Source organism: Rhinolophus ferrumequinum, chromosome 10 (assembly GCF_004115265.2).
Source record: "Rhinolophus ferrumequinum isolate MPI-CBG mRhiFer1 chromosome 10, mRhiFer1_v1.p, whole genome shotgun sequence".
NCBI classification, from domain to species: domain Eukaryota; kingdom Metazoa; phylum Chordata; class Mammalia; order Chiroptera; family Rhinolophidae; genus Rhinolophus; species Rhinolophus ferrumequinum.
This window is the reverse complement of record NC_046293.1, coordinates 63,136,612-63,153,319: the sequence shown is the minus strand read 5'-3', so window position 1 is coordinate 63,153,319 and position 16,708 is coordinate 63,136,612. Positions and strand designations below refer to the sequence as shown.

General features: G+C 37.5%; 1 protein-coding gene across 8 annotated transcripts in view; it reads left to right on the top strand.

Annotated features, from left to right (window-relative positions):
- The window catches only part of GRIP1 (glutamate receptor interacting protein 1), a 370,250-nt gene that overhangs the window by 191,977 nt on the left and 161,565 nt on the right, over window positions 1–16,708 (top strand). For all 8 annotated transcript variants that reach the window (XM_033117398.1, XM_033117397.1, XM_033117401.1 and 5 more), the window contains exon 2: window positions 12,223–12,303. In XM_033117398.1, the coding sequence (XP_032973289.1) occupies window positions 12,223–12,303 (81 nt within the window). The remainder of the gene's footprint in view (window positions 1–12,222; window positions 12,304–16,708) is intronic.

Genomic DNA, 16,708 nt, shown 5'->3' with positions numbered 1-16,708 from the left:
TGGACTACTGAGATCCATTCCTCACATAGCTGTCTGTTCTTCTATAAGCTGTGACCCTGCGTTACATGTTTGTAGGCTGTCTCCAAGCTAAATTACAATTTCTTTTAAAGCATCTCTTGATATAATGTGGCAACCCTAGCTGTAGAATTCCAAAGTCAACGAACCATATACGTTAATGCAGAAAGTTGCATATATTTTCTAAAAGTTGAAGATTTTGAGAAATTACATAAGCTGTGTACCTTTGTTTTGCCATTAGCCCTAAGCTCTTGGCCATTTTACTGAAGGGTCAGTAAGAATTCACTGGGGTAAGGATGGTGGTCTGTAATGTCTGCCCATTGTATTTTGCCCTGCAAGGTAAAAGAGAAGGGAGGTCTTAAGGTTATGGGATCCTCTGAGTTCTCTTATCCATATGTGTACTTTTTCCTAAAAGTGCTGGTAAATAGATACATATGTATGGATGATTACATCTATGAAATATATATGTACATATGTATGTATGCATGATATATGTGTATATATGCATGTGTGTATAGAACTAGACATAGATATAGTTATCTACCTTTCTGAATGTCTCGTACAGCATTGATATATCCTGATCTAGAAATTTTGAACAATGTTTACGTTGACATATACGGTGATTTGCCTGTCACTCAGTCAATATTGGATTTCATAAAAATCTAAGTTTTAAAATGTACTGTGGCTCAGAGTTAAATGCTTTGGAATACCCTTCTAAAGCTTTGACAATGTAATTTTAAAATACCTTAAGGCAAATTATATGGCAGATGAGAATGAATCTGAGAAAGTTTCAGTTATCATAAATGAACCTCCTCTAAGGTATTATTGCTAATAGAATCCAATAGTTTTACATGATTACTTTGTGATTCAAGTGTCCCAAAGCAGACGCAAAATTTAGTAATGAAACTGACAAACAGTGATGAAAGGAAAGGTTTTTTTTATTCTAGGTGTTTGTAAATGTCAGTAACTTGTTAATTGGAAAATTGGAAGAGTCCTACTGAGTATAATGCTACAAAATTGTTCAAAATTAAACATTCACATTTTGTGGAGTTGAATTATAATTTCCTTGTTTTCCTAATTAACTATAAAAGCTGAATCTTTGTTCAGGCAAGATTTATGGGAAAAAGTAGATGAAGTAGACATAACCCAAGGAAATAATTCATGAGGAAATTTTATTTCTGAATAATTTGTCTCAGAAGCAAATGAAGATAATTTGATAGTCTTTGGACTATTAAATCTAGGTACCTGGGTTTTAATTTTTATTTTGCCACTGACAAATTGGGTTATAATAGACCGTTTAATATCAATGAATTTCCCAACTAAAAGCTCAGCAAATGGTAGCTAATAGCCATGAAAACAAGAAATGTCAAAAAAGAAATACGACAGAAAGTAGGAGACAGGTTTGGGCAACACTCAGGTTGCTTTACAGTGGTCAGATAACAGACTTTCCTCTTTGTTAAGGGTTGTTTTGTTGTGCAAACTCTTTATTGAGGCAGTGCAGCAATATTGGGAAAAGAATGGTTGTTGGTGTCAAGCAGACCTGGGTTAGAATCATGTCTCGGCCACTTAGCAGCTATCCAGCCTTAGACAGATTTTGAACTTCCCTGAGCTTCAGTTTTCTCATCTGTAAAAATGGGGATAATGATATCTATGACTATAAAAGTAAATCCCTGCTCAGAGGAGTTCATACCGTAAAGATAAGCAGATTGATGTTTACAAGGTCATATAGTAAGTGCGGTTATGGAAACGTATTTGTTGCCATGGGAGCCCCTCATGTATCACTTAGCTTCCTCATCCACCAGATAAAGGGATGAAACCATCAGCTCTTAAAGTCAGAACAGTCCTGGTGTTTGATGGATGCTTTTACTCCATCCTCACAGCACTCCTATGAGGTAGGTTCTATTTCCATTTTATAGGTGAGGAAACTGAAGCTCAGGGGGAAGAGGTAACTTGCTCAAGGTCACACAGCTAGTAAGTGATAGACCAAGATGAACCATGAAAGGGCATGAGAGTAAAACTCAAACGCTTTAAAAATAAGTTTAGTGTTTTCCATATAAAAATTACTTCTCGTCTAAGACCCTTGTAAGGTTTTGTCTGTGTAATCACTGCCTCTCACTGTAAAACCAGAGAATATCCAAAGCATAGCTTTAAATAATGAAAATCACAGACTCCCTGGATTCTGACAGCCACGATAAATCCCGCTTTAATCATGCATTCAAAACATATGTCATCTGTTTGATAAGCAGTCATCTGCTAAGGCTTGACCTAGCAATGAATTAATAAAGCAAAATATGTGACAACTCAAGGCATATGTATAAAATATATTATCCCCAAGGGATCCACGTGTGATTCTCACCTCCCCCCACTACTGGCAAGAAGGTTTTGGTTCTAAAATGGTGTGTAATGAGACTGGCTCACACTTAGAAATTGCGCTTAAATTTGGTAATTTTCAAAACTAAAATCTATAAAAAGTGAGTTCAGAGATAGGTCCTGAAATGAACCAAGGCCAGAAAAGATGACAACCTTGGGGGGGGGGGGAATATTCTTGTTAGGTCTGTTAACCACCTGGGTTTCACAAACTCCCTGTGAAATTTTTGAGTCTAGCAAAATGTCCACAGCCATCTTCCCAGCAATTCTGACGCACAGAGCCACTTCTGAGCCTGAAAGTTGACATTGCCCACCCCTACTCTGGAACCAGGCTATTTGTAGAAACAGCCTTGGAGAGCCAGAGAGAGAAGAAAGACTCCATGATCTCTTTTGCCAACCACACAAGTCACTCCACCGTTTTCTTCATTGCATTCCTAGATGTCGCCTGGTCCAAGATTTATTTTCTCCTTCCAGCTGCATGACGCTAATGAAAGGTTTGAAATATTGTACGCAGAAGGCTATGAACATGTTGTCTGGAATACTAAAGGAGAAATGAGAGTATCCCACTATTTATTCATTTTAAGATGATAAACCACTTGTAGGTACCAGTTCATAAATGCTCTATCAGTTGAGATTGTTGGCATAGAGTAGGACTTAGAGAGATAAATTCACCCAGATTTCATCTCCTGAAATGCTTAGAACTTCTTGGCTAAAAGGCATTCTTTCAAGTGATTTGTTTATGTGCCAGGGAAAACCTTGAATCTTATATCATAAATTAAACCGAGAGTTCATGACAAGGAAGTGAGATCTGAAAACTGGGAGAGGTGATTTTTTTTTTTCTAACCTGAAATTCTAGGAGATCTTCCAATGTAACCCCACGTCCCTGTATAAGCGATTTGTAGTCACCCAGAATAAACCCAGTAACGACTACTAAGTGAAGGAGTGCCTCTCTTTACACACACACACACACACACACACACACACACATTCCAAAAAAGTATGTGAATCTAATTTTGATAAATAGTATATCCTGATGGTGAAGAGCAATCTCTAAAAGCATGTAAGTTAAAGCTTCATTTCTTCACGTTGCTTCCCAGGTACATTGAGGCACATCATTTCATCTCTATAAGCCTCGTGTCCTCGTATTTCAAACAGCATAAGTGTAGCTATGCAATTACATTGCTGTGAGGAAGCCCAGTGCTAGGCAGGCAACACATCCACCCTGCTCTAGGCTTCGTTATCATATTATAGTAGTTCCACTGAAATGCACCCTGGTGAACAATGGCAAGTTCTTCCTTAAAGCCAGGACTCCTTTTGTAAAATGAATTTATCTTTTCCTGTTATTTTAAATTGTCTTAAGTTGTGAGAAGAAATAAGATTGCACATCTAAAAGACCTAGACTCATACTGGCCTATGATGTGTGCTCAATAAATATGAGCTATAATTGTTACAGCATAATTAGTAGTATTGACAGAAAGTCTTCCAGTCGACTGAAGTGTTCTTAAACTACTTGTTAATGTGCACACAAAGGCAGAAGTAAAGGTCTGTAAGAAAATGTTTGGATTACGTGTAGAGGAAACCAGTGACATTGACGCATAATGAAAGAAACATCTAAAATGTTATAAAATTACAATCAAACTAATTTTCTCCGCATAATTTACATCCCTTATGTACAACCAGGGGTTTAACCTGAAGATTACTTTTCCTTCACCTACTCTGTGCTCTGATAACTTCTGACTCCATCCATTTTCTCCATTACCACAAAGTCTCATCTCTCGTTTCACTGTTTTGATTATTAACTATAATAGACTCCTGGACAAAGCTTTAGTTTTCTTCAACATATTGGAAACATCCTTTCGAGCATCGTTTCTAAGGCCACTACACACGTCAGCATGAAAGAGGGAGTTAGGAGTCACACAATGAGTCTTGGCACATACAGGCAGTCACATATGGGTTTTGTGCCTTGGTCCAATCCATGACCCTGAGGACAATAGTCTGTGCTCTAGCTCCGAAATGTTACTCAAGGTTATAAATATACGCCCTTCATTTTCCCCTTTTTACTACTCCGGGGTGGTAGAGGTAAAAACAGGTTTTCAATTTGTATATTGGAAACTGAGTCTGAACAGTGGTGGTAATACTTTTTTTTGTCCAGTTTCATTTAGAAATTTGCCAGCAGTAGTGACTGCCTGATCACTGATTTGTATAAATTTACTTGCCAGTCGTTGACATTTGTTTCAGTTTACACTATGCTTGGTTAACAGGGAAAAAGAAAAAAGAAAAAGAAGGAAAAATACTGAGCCACTGAACTAGGTTTAAAAGTTGCCTAAGTTACAGGATTTCCTCGTGTCACTGACTACCAGAGCAACGAGGTGAGGGCTTTAAAGGCTGTTTTCTTGATAGTCAAACCTAGACAGGAATGCTTCACCCCACAGATATACGTGAATTTTTTTTTTTGTAATGACATCCAGTGTTCATTCATACACCATAAAATTTAGAGCTCCTAAAGTCATCCTGATTGCATTTTGCTTCCTCTTATTTTTTAACCAATCTTGACTTTAGTGACTATTATAACTAAAATTTTGTAAATATAGAAACCTTTGCAGTAATATCATATAAGAGAAGAGTTCTTGGAGAGCCGTGATTTTACAAAAAGCTCCATCTGTTTCTCTACAGCTTACATTAGAAATGAAAAAACAAAAATGTCCCAGACAAGGGTCAACAAAAGAAATTATTTAATGATCACAGTTTTGAAGCTGTGACCATTGTTACAGGAATGTTAAAAAAGAAAACACTCAGTCTTTTCAATGAAGACATTTTTACATTTTGCTTCATGAGTTATCTCAAAAAAAAAATATCTATGTACTATTTAAAATTTTCCCCCAAAATTTACTCCAGTAAATTATAATCAATATGTATCACAGTGACTTCTTAATTCCATATTATTTATTGGTTAAACAAATTGGGGGGACCTTAATTTCTCTAAATGTCTTATTTATTTCTATTAATCTTACCATCCAGCTCTAGTTACTATTACATAAAATCATTGATTCTTATGATTCTCCAAGAATACTTAGATATGGTCTTGCTTGTTGATGCTCATATAAATGAAGACTTTTTCCTGAAGAAAGGTGCAGTTTTTAAATAAGAAGGAACAAATGTGGTTTTAAATAGCCGATACTCACTACCCTGAAATAATTCATATTTTTCACCAGATTATTATTGTAATGTTAAGAACTTTTTCTATGTATATTTCATAGCTGAGATACCGAGAACTTCAGCTGGCATACTCTAAGGGGTAAACCAAAGATTTAAATGATGTAGCCCTCTTACATATAGAAAATGTAGAAGCTGTACTGAATTTAAGATTTTAATTTTTTAAATTAGGATCTGATATGGTAATGCCAGTGAGCTTTACGTCCTGGAGTCCATCCCTCTAGATATGTTCATTCTTGGTGATGAGGCCAGTCTATGATTGCTGTGACTCTTACTCATCTGTTCTTGCTGGAAACAATACTAGGAAGAAGCATAGGAGTTTTCATTGTGATTCAGACACATGAGCAATAGGAATGCCAGAGGCAGAAAATGTGCAATTTCATGCTCATTAATTTCAGAGAGGATTTACAAATTAACCTGGCTCGAGAAATTACTTTTCCAAAGGCCTGTAGGCACCACTGAGCAGCCCAGTTACCACAGAACACCTCCACAAGGTTGACCAGATGCTCGGGGATCACAGCAGTTTTATTTATCTACGCATCAGAGGTCAGGTTCTGTGCTGGAGACCTTCCTGGTTCCAAGAGAACTGCGCAGATGCAAGGAAGAGACTCTGCGTCTAAAGAAAGAATATAAGGAGATAGTACTGTGGAAGATTCTTCCCACATGTCCCTAACATGAGGTAGAGCATAACTTTTCATTTTCAGTTGTCCTTTGCTAGCTAGGGAGTAATAACTCAGTACTATTTCCTCTCTCCACCCTAAAGTACAAATTGGCTAATCAGTTATTATTGCAATTAATCAACCCCTCCAGGTAGCCTGACCTTAAGTTGTATCCAGTTATCCCCCATAAATAAGCCATTTTAGGACTGTTAAAGGATTGAAAGTGGCTCAAGAGAATATGGAATTCACTCAAAACCATAATAATGCAACATTTTCATTTCCACTTGAGGAAATCATTCCATAAGCAATTCGATACTTACAGTATTTGACTCCTGGGGGTAATATGGAAGCTATTCTGGCAGCTTCTTTGTGGTCCACTGACACAATCAGGTGACAATCAGGACAGATGTATCCTCATTACCTGTGCCATTGCTGTTGGTCAAATCAATTGGATCAAGGCTTTTCAAACTTTTATGTTCATACAAATTACCTGGAGATCTTGTTAAATGAGGTCTTTGATTCTATAGGTGTGGGGTAGGGCCTGAGATTCTACATTTCTGGCAAGCTCCCAGGTGATGCCCGTGTTTGTTCATGAACCACATTTTGAGTTGCAAGGAGCTAGGTAATGAAGCAATGAGGGAGAAAAATTTTCTTGCAAGACAGGCCTTCAACCACAGGAGCTGTATGGTTGACATTCTTTCTAGCTGTAATATTTAATCGCTGAAATGGTTGTGTAAGTGTGATTAATATAATTTTTGAGGACATCTATCATTGTGAAGAAACCACTGTACATTTGTTTTAAAAATGAAGTTGTGGTTTGTTTGGATGACATATTTTTTTTAATGTTCAAAAGCAAAATACCGGATTCCCTTTAAGAATATAAAGCACCTCTGTGTCTAAAGTATAAAACTATAAGAAACCGTACAGAGTCAAGAATAGACATTAATGCCATGCAAACGCAAAACAAATAACAAGAGAGGAGGGAAAGTAGACCAGTCAGTGGAGGGCGAAATCATCTCTTAATAGGAAAGAGACTATAATGGAGCTGTGTGCTGCCTCTGCCTCCTGCCATCACGCTCAGATCATTCTCACTCCCTTCCGGTTTAAAACTGGTTGTGTGGACCACTTTATCCCATTAGGAAAGGAGATGAAATTAATTCATTCTCAATGAGATCAGATGTAAGCAGCTATCTGTCATAGCCTCTATATGCCAAAGTAACAGAGCTGAGATTATGTAGGACCGAGAAGCCTCTGACCCTAGGAAAGATTGAGAGTGCACTTTTTTTGTATGACTCTAGAGAAGGTGTTATTTTAACCTGGGATTAAGAACTATTTCGGATTGAAGAGGAATCTTTGAGTTTGCATGTCTTTATATTATGCAGGACACTGTGCTTGTAGTTAGTGATACATTATTTTAACAAGAAGATAAAGACATAGTTAAGTTCTATTATCAAAACTCTTTGACAGCTACCCTTCAGGAAATCTTACTTAAATTTTGGTGTGCCATCAAACCATCAAGGCAGCAAACTGAACTGGAGATCTAGTGTTCGCAGGATAGAAACAGCCAACCTACTACACGTTCGTGCTGGGCTGAGATCAAATGTTCGCAGGACCTGAGTACAGAAAGGTTATGGTCCCACACCACACAAAACTTCCATGTTAGCTGAAAATTAAAATAGCCTGTTTCTTGATTTTTCTGATTGTAAAACTGTAGATAAATTCATTGCAGTAGAGCTCCCGTTCCCAACCTACGCCCCACCTCCACCAGTATCCCACGCCCGTGCTCATCTTCCTCCTCAGCTAACGAAGCCTGTGTTCCTATCTCCAACCTATGAACTAATAAGAATCCCTCAATCACCATTCTACTTACAGTTTCATCTATTATCCAAGTAATTCTTAGTTCGCACATAGTAGGCACTAAAATGTGAGGAATGTAATTGACCTCGAGGGACAGATTATTTCCTTCACAATGGGTTTCATTTTGTTCATTCATGAAAAATAAGGGTTTTCTTCTGAGTTCATAATGACGAGCATGAACATTGTGGCATGAAGTGCCTGTCTCCGGCTGCTAGGAAGTGGTCATAATGTTTAATTGCACAAAATGCCTTTTATTTTTTTCCTAATCAAGAAGTTAAGGGATCTGCTGGCTTAGCAGGTGCCTCAATTGTGCGTAATTAGTTGCTAGGAATTGGTTAGCATACGATGATTAGTCTCAGCCAAAGGAAATTAAATTTTTTTCTTCAACGAAGCCCTAAACACAGCTAGAGATTCTTGAAACCACAGCCATATCTGGCTCCTCTGGGAAGCCCAGACTCTGGGAATGGGAGAGGCAGGAGATGGAGAGACAAGAACCAGCCTGATTATACATGGAAGCTATGTGATGCCAGGCAGCCATTCGAGGTTATGACGTGAGGGGACCTGAGTCCGTTCCTCAAGATGTGATTCAGCTCCGACGTGGACTGAGGTTGTGATGCAGAATGAAGCATTGCTCCTTAGGTGCCTGATGTTTGCTTTCCACGTTTATAACACCAGCTTCACTTGCAACATGTAGTGAGAACAAATGATCTGTTTGCCCCTCCTGTGTTTGGCACATGAGGAAACTGGCCAAAATGGAGGAAATGAGAAGGACAGATGGTCCCCACCCCACCCCGCATTGTCCCACTTCTGTTTCAAGTATATGCTTGACTAAGCCCTTTCTATGCCTCTGTCAGTGTCAAGTCTCCATTTAATGGAGGGGATTTTCCCTTGCCTCATGAGATGTCACTGTAAAGGAGATCCGTGCTCTTCCTTGTTATGGCCAATATGCACCCCCTATGACAGTGGGTGGCCATCATCTGTGACAGTGATTATCTATCTGCAAAAATGTGATTAGAAGAGGCCAATAGTTCTGATACCCTGAGATGCACCTAATGTTGACTTGCAGCATTCACTTCAGTGAGTACTAGCTCCCCAGCTGAATGTTTGCTTTGCCCCTAGAGTGAATTTCAATAAGGATCCCTTGTTCAGTGCTCCATCATCAAAACCAAGCCTGAGAGTCTAGTATGAAAATCAGGATTCTTTTATTTAAAGGCATTATTTTAGGGGTTGTTCAATAAATTCTTCTGTAGTCTAAATGAAAGTTAAAGTAAATACATTTTAATATGTAGTAGTTTTACAAAGAGTCATAGATTTTTAACATTCCATAAGTCAATACTTACTAGCTGTTGGTTGATCATGTGACTTTAAAAGGGATAGACTATAAACCTAGAAAAAGAAAATAGGAGGGAGGGTAGCTCATAGCAAATGACTTTTTTCAGGTTGCTTCTTTACAATAAATGCTTTAGTTTGAAAAGTTGAATATAATTCATTCATCTATCAGCAACTATTTAATGAACACTACGTAGTTTGAATCAAGAGATGATTTTGAGTAAATCACCTCCTGAGACTTGATATTCATTCTGTGATGGCTAGTTTTTTCTAAAAGGCCCATGATGCCTCTTAGAGGTTTAAAATAAAGAGATATTCCTAGGAAAAGTTTCTTGGAAAACAGCCGTTAAATGTTGCCATGCTGCTGTGTTGCTATGCTCTCCTTCAATCGCATGATAAATGTTGCCAAGATCTGCCTCACTTACTTCCATCACAATTACCACTCTCACCCTGATTGACCCTGGCAAGCTATTCTTAGAGAATATGGAAACTATTTCAGTTTGGTCCTTTGACCAATATCACTTATGGCATCCAGATAATTGTCTCCTTTTGTGTATGTTCAGTAAGAACACTCTGAATACAGAGTGAAGGTGGGAGCTGGGGAATGGATATTACAGACCAGCCAGGTAGCCATCTCTAATTTAGTTTCAGCCTTTTAAGGGTGTGCCGAACTAGACTATCTCAGCTCTATTTCCAGATATGGAATAAATAGAAAGCCAGTTTTACCAGGGTTGACTACTTCTGTAATGCAAACTGGGTAAATTTCTAAAGAAATGGCTCCTTAAAATAGAGTATCAAGTGCAAAACACCTCAGTGTTTCCTGGGCAAATCTCTTATTGCCCTTTAAGAAATCTAACACTAGATTCAACCCAAGATTTTAATTGGCTGGACTCTTTGACAGGTTGAAAACTGAGGAAAACCTTTCCAGATTCTGTACCTAAAACTGGTTGTTAGGATCTGTATCTCTTTGCTCAGTGGTCTGTACTCATAAATGTAATCAAAGTTTTGGGTAATAAAAGGAAATGCATTTTAATTGTTTTTATAAAGAATCTAGATTTGAACATATAGTAAATTTGTTTCGATAGCTACTATATATCTATAAAGCATATTGCCTGTTTATTAAATCAACACTGTGAGAAAAGCACTCAAATACTCAGGTGAAAATGGTGGGGCAAATGGAGACTTTTGTAGTGTAATGCTTACCTTTTGTTTTGTGGTTTGTGATTATATTCAAAATTGCATTTGCAAAGTGAACAGTTAAAGACCTAGGATACTGCCTCATAAGCAAAACTGATGCTGTGATTGTATTGGTGTCTGGAAGTTCGTAGTTTATGGTTGGAAGAATATAAAGAATTGTGTGACAAATGGAATATAAACATGAAACAGTGTGACTTCCATTTTTTAAGTTAATTGCAGTTTACAGCAGTGCTAATCTTTCTTTTTTTGTCATTGCTTTTAAAGACCTTGTTAGTTTTATGAGGAAATCGTGAATCATTTCAACCAGAAGTACATGCTGGAGAGGAATCAAGTTCCTTAATTTTGAAACACAAACCACTTAGTTGGGAGATTTAATGTTTTCAGATGACAAAGCCTTGTTTCTGAATTAAATCCTTTTGCATTTAATAGTTTGCTATGCACAATATGATTCTTGAATGATTTCCTATTATAACAACAGTAACAAACCAACCTTATAATGTGTCCAGAGGTAACATTTGGGTCATCTAGTTTGACTATATATGCTAGACAATTATTTTACATTATATTTGTTCAGTCTGTATACATCCTAATCTTGAAAATGTTTAAGTTTGTTACTCAGACATCTCTTTTACTTTACACCGATGTCCCCATGCAAACTAGGAAGAATTCTTCCTTTCAATTTACCCTAATAATTTCAATGCCAGATCATTACTCCTATATTCCAACCCAGATTAAATCCTTTTCTAGATTAAAAAAACTTTATTTTACTTAGAATTTGATGGTTCCATCACCTCTGTGATCTTGTCACCTAGTGTTTTGCTCATTCAGTTTCTTGCCTAACTCTCACAGATATATTGAACTTAGTTCTTCTGTCTTTTCAGTTGCTTTTTTGTGGTTCCGCAGATTATTTTCATCTCTTTCTAAAACAGGGAGAATGAGCTCATTGCAGCATACCTCTTCCTTTGCCAAACCATCATTCCTTCCCTGTTCTTAACCTACCTTCTCTAGTCTTACACGGAATGTCCCTGTTCCCTCCCTTTGGTGTTGGATGCCAGTTCACACTTTCCAGAACCCACTAATTCTGTGTGTCTTTATTTCCCTGCAATACTAATGTTCTGTCATCTGCTTATCTTAACTATAACATTTCTCTTCATTTTCTTTGTTCTTCTCGCTGATTATGCTTAGTGCCTACTGAGCCATTTTATTCCTTCTTTGTCTTCCTGTTGCTGATATTCACTGATATTTATCCATGAATGGAGGTGACAGGTGAATAATTTGTGTACTCTCTTTGCATACTTCTTACCATTGTATGCTTTCCTGTGCATGGTAGCTTGATCCTGACAGTCCTTAAGAGGTGGATGAGAAAGTATACCCCTCTTGTATGGGAGAGGAAACTGACATTCAGAGCATTTTAAATGACTTAACCCCACAGCCAAACCGAGGTTAGGACCCAGGTCTACTGACTCTTTCTACTTTGCATACCATATCACCTCTCTCTGGCAGAAGGATGGCAATCCATTAAGAGATCTTCACTGCATTAGAAACTGGATGGAAATTAACCAAACCCTTCATTGTACCTTTGCAGATGAGAGTCCCTACACTAAATCCGCCAGCCAGACAAAGCCGCCTGCAGGAGCGTTGGCTGTGAGGAGACAGAGCATTCCAGGTTGGACCAGATTGTTGGATTTTTCAGCTGTTTTACTTTTGAGCCCTGTGATTTGGTGAGCCTAAATAATTCCACCTTGGTAATGAAAATGGTGCTATTTCATAGGACGTAGACTGCATTCTACGCCACTTGTTCAAGCAACATTCATGCAAGTTAGACTTCGGAAAAACTTGCCAACTTGTGAGAATTCCTCTCGTGTGCAAATTCTTTGTAAAATGACTTGAATTTATATCAGCTCTCACTCATGTACTTGCTCTCACCTCTGTTTTCAGGGGATGACTCTCATAGCAGCATCTATTGCTTTACTGAGACATACCTGGCAGAACAAAAGGGTTCAAAATTGCTGTAGCAGATCGTGTATGTGCTGAATAAAATTTGTTCCTCTCTTCTTGTCTCTTTGAACCTGGATTTGCTTCTACTGGAAAACTCTTGTAAAATTCCAGGACTTTGTTTCCTTAGGAAGCTGTGAGTAGGATTCTTGTAATACTTTAAGTGATGCTTGTTTTCTCAACCACGTTTTCGATAAATACCTTAAAATGTCTTTACCCCAAAACGTCAATATTTTGAAGTTTTGAATTTGAGAATGACCTAAGTTCTAAACTTAAATGAGGAAGGAAATTCAAAACATTATTTAAATTTCATCTGAACTAGGTATAATTCATGGAAAACCTCTTGTGGAAGCAACTATACTTAAGAGAAGGGTTAAACGTATTAATACATTTAGATATTTATCAAAAATAATGTCTTTATATATTTTATACAAGTAAATTAAGTACAGCCAAACCTTAGCCACAGGATTTTAGAGTATAGTATTTTTAGCAATTCCCGAGAAACAAAGCAGTGTTCTCAGCATTAAATTAAATGGTTTGGCAAATCTGTCAGTGAAAAGGAGAAATTTCCATTTGAATAAAGAGCAAGATGAGTTCAATTCTGAGCAGCCCTGTTCGTGATTATTATTTATTTGTATAAGAACTACGTGTGGTTATTTTTATTCTTATTCTGAAGGCTTAGATTCATTTTCAAAGTATAAGGCTTATAAAGAAGCCTATTGTGAATATATTATACATCCTTGTTTGTGTGCTTTGAAGATTGTAAAGTAATTTGAATTCTGTAATTAGATGGCATCACCCAGTGTGGAGATATCTTCGATGCCCTTCTATAAAACATCAATCTTAGTGCTGGTCACGTTAAGAAAAGCTATTGCAGTCAGTTATGGGCTGTGTTCTCTGCTTTTTCCTTGTCAGCAATAAGGAAGTACCCAAAGTTTGAAGTTCAAGAATGCTAGCTATCCATCAATTCCTTCTTGTCTTCTTTACGTTAGCTGGTACTCAGTATGCCTCTGTTGGGAAGACTGAAGAGACGTCCCATGTCCGATACTAAACAAAAGCATTACTATCATGTGTTCCTTTCATGGGTTCTTTAATGTTACATACTAAATTATAACACGTGTGTGAGGGCCAGCCTTTTCCTTAAGGTCATTAAGTAGTTCTTAAAACTACATGTTAGTTACATAGAAGTTGTTAATCATAATATGTCGTTTATGACAGCCAAGTGATTCTTCATTATAGAATGTTTCCTTTTGTTCCTCCTTATGTCAATTTAAAAGTCACCAGAATCATGAACCATTTTTTGTAGGCTTCATGACTTATTTTCCTGGAGTTTGAACATGGACAACCATCTTTTTGTTCATCTCTCATAAGATAGCGGCCAGAAAGCTTGAGTGACTTCAAAATCTTCTTAGTTATTTAGAACAGTCCAAGAAAAAAAGACTTCACCAGCCAGAGGGCTAAGAAAACAAAGCGGTTAATATATGGTGATTGTTATTTAGTATTATCTTCAGGAGAAAAATCAGGGAACTTCTTGAAAACTGCTTCCTGAATGACTTCTGATATTTGGGAGTTCCAAACCTTTACTGTCTTACTTAAGTACCTATTAATTCTTGTTCTGGTAAAAAGAAGAGAGTCTCCCCTGATCTTTGGCTCAGGAGTCGCTTAAATCAAAGAGAGATCTGGCCCAGCATCAAGAAGTCTTAACCAGTCACCTACCATGTCTACCTGGACCCTTACTAAGGCCACGAGAGAGAAATGCGAAGAAGAAAAGGCCGGGAAAATGCATGCTCTTTATTATTTGCTGGAGACTCAGCTGAAAAATCCCAGTGTTCTCCTGATGAACTAAGTTGGACCACACGGAGTTATAAGAGCAAAATGCAAGTTTACAGCCTTTGATCCTTTCACCTGTGCTTACCTCCCAGTCTGACTTCCCTCTAAGGTATTATTACTACCCTGGTAGCAAGGAAAGATGTGTCTAGAGAAAAGTACACCAAGGAAGTGAAATAAGGCCTAAAGAGAAGCTCGGCTGATCTACCAGCCCAGAACCTTCCCGTGCAAAGGCACCTCTCAGTGCAGAGGCAGCCCCAAGGCCATTTTGCTGAAACCTTAAAAGAGCTATGGCTTTTCCTCACATCTCCTCTCAATTCCACTCCCAATGATCCAAGGATGGTGACTGCATTTGGCCATTCATGTGGGCACTTTCTCTGATGAAGGTGAGAGGGGGCAGTGTACAGTAGTGGAAGGCATTTTAAGCTTCTCTCTCCAAGTTCTATGAAATTTTAGGCTGTTCTCTGAAACTTATTCTACAAATGTAGACCGAGTACTTCCTGGAGAAAACATTTATACACATATACATAGATAAGATTTCTTAACATGGGCTCCACGTTTTCCATAGTGTGATAATGAGTAACTTTTAATAATTCTGTTCCAAAGAGGTAACCTTGAATATTAACATAAATATAATTTGCTTTTCATTCATATCAAAATCCACTAACCCTGTCTAAACTCAAAATTACTATAGCAATTAGTTTATAATCACAAGTCAAATATATGCCTTCATTAAATGAAAATTCTAACTGCAAATCCCTTCATCCTCCTCCTTTTCTCAAAAAAAAAAAAAAAGGAAATGGATTAAACATCTCTTAGAAGCAAAATGCATTTGCTTTGGATAAAGGGTCTGGGATGCATTATTTATGTTATTTGGAAACTTGTCATTTTAATCATGTTTCTTATGACATAAAAATATGTAAGAAAACGATTTTTTAGCCTTTCATAAGTTTATATAAATTTTTAAATAATGATTTAAAATGAAAAAGGACCTGAGTGTCACTATGATACTGAAGTTAAAATTTAAAGTAAAGACATAACATTCCATTAAAATATATTAGGGATGAATATTTTCAATCTCTTTTATGCTCATTTTTTTCAAAGCGAAGATGAATTTCAAGTACAAAGATATTTTTAGCTAACAGATTCTACTGCACATGTATGTTTATTAAAAAGAATCTGTTGATTTGATTCTCTTTTATTTGACAGATTACTGGTGAGTTGAATTTTGACCACTTGAAGGGTTTGTATGAATAATTAGAGGAAATTTCTATAGACTCTTGGTTTGACAGATTTTACAATAATTTGTGGCTTTTCCCACTTAGAGATGAGGCATTTAATCATGGCTATCTAATGTTAGTGAAGGGAAGACAGGATACTACACTGGACCTCAAAGCCTAGAATTTGTATATTATTTATTTGACTTGCCTCCTCTTTCCAGGTAGGATAGCTTTCTTTGCTTCTGCTAGTCTTGACAGAATTCGGGGCAATTCACAAATGCAGGCAGAGGTCAAGCACTCACCTCTATTGCATTTCCAAACTTTGGTGCTTTAGGAAAATTATCTTAACTCTGTAGCCAGAATGAGACCACAAAAGTTTGTGTGGGATTTTTTTTTTCTCTCCTTCTAGACTATAAGAAAAGGCAGTTTGGTCATAATGGAATGAAGTTGATATGAATGAAGCCTTTCTTGCTTTTCGCATTTGGCTATTTGTAGGATGGGTAAAAATACGAAGCTGAGAGTATGAAATGTCCATTACCCCAAGATGTATGCAATCAAGCTGTTTAGAATACATCCAGAAAGAGTCAACACCTACTGAAAAACCAGTCTTGAAAATAATAGAACACCCTTGGCACCACAGAGAAGCTGGCAACCTTGTATTAAGGGGGAAAGGGCAGGAATTTTGAAGTTTTTGCCCTCTCGGTTTAGCATTTGCCTGTTTCGTTAGCACACAATTTGACACTTCATTGGTGTAAATTTTCATTATTACAGCAGGTGTATAGTGTGACATTTGCACCAGGCTTTTATAGCTGTAACACACTTCGGGTGTATGAAGGGCATGGACTCTGATTTTCGGGCCTGGTTCTGCTTCCTCTCTTTAAGTTCCACCACTGAGCCCCTCAAAACAGTGAGCGAGTCTCACAGGTGGGGAACCAAAGTCAGTTGAATCAAACAAGTGTGAAATGTCATGCAAAGAATGGTGCTGCACAACACACATGCATAGCACATCATCACGTTGTACACTTGAAA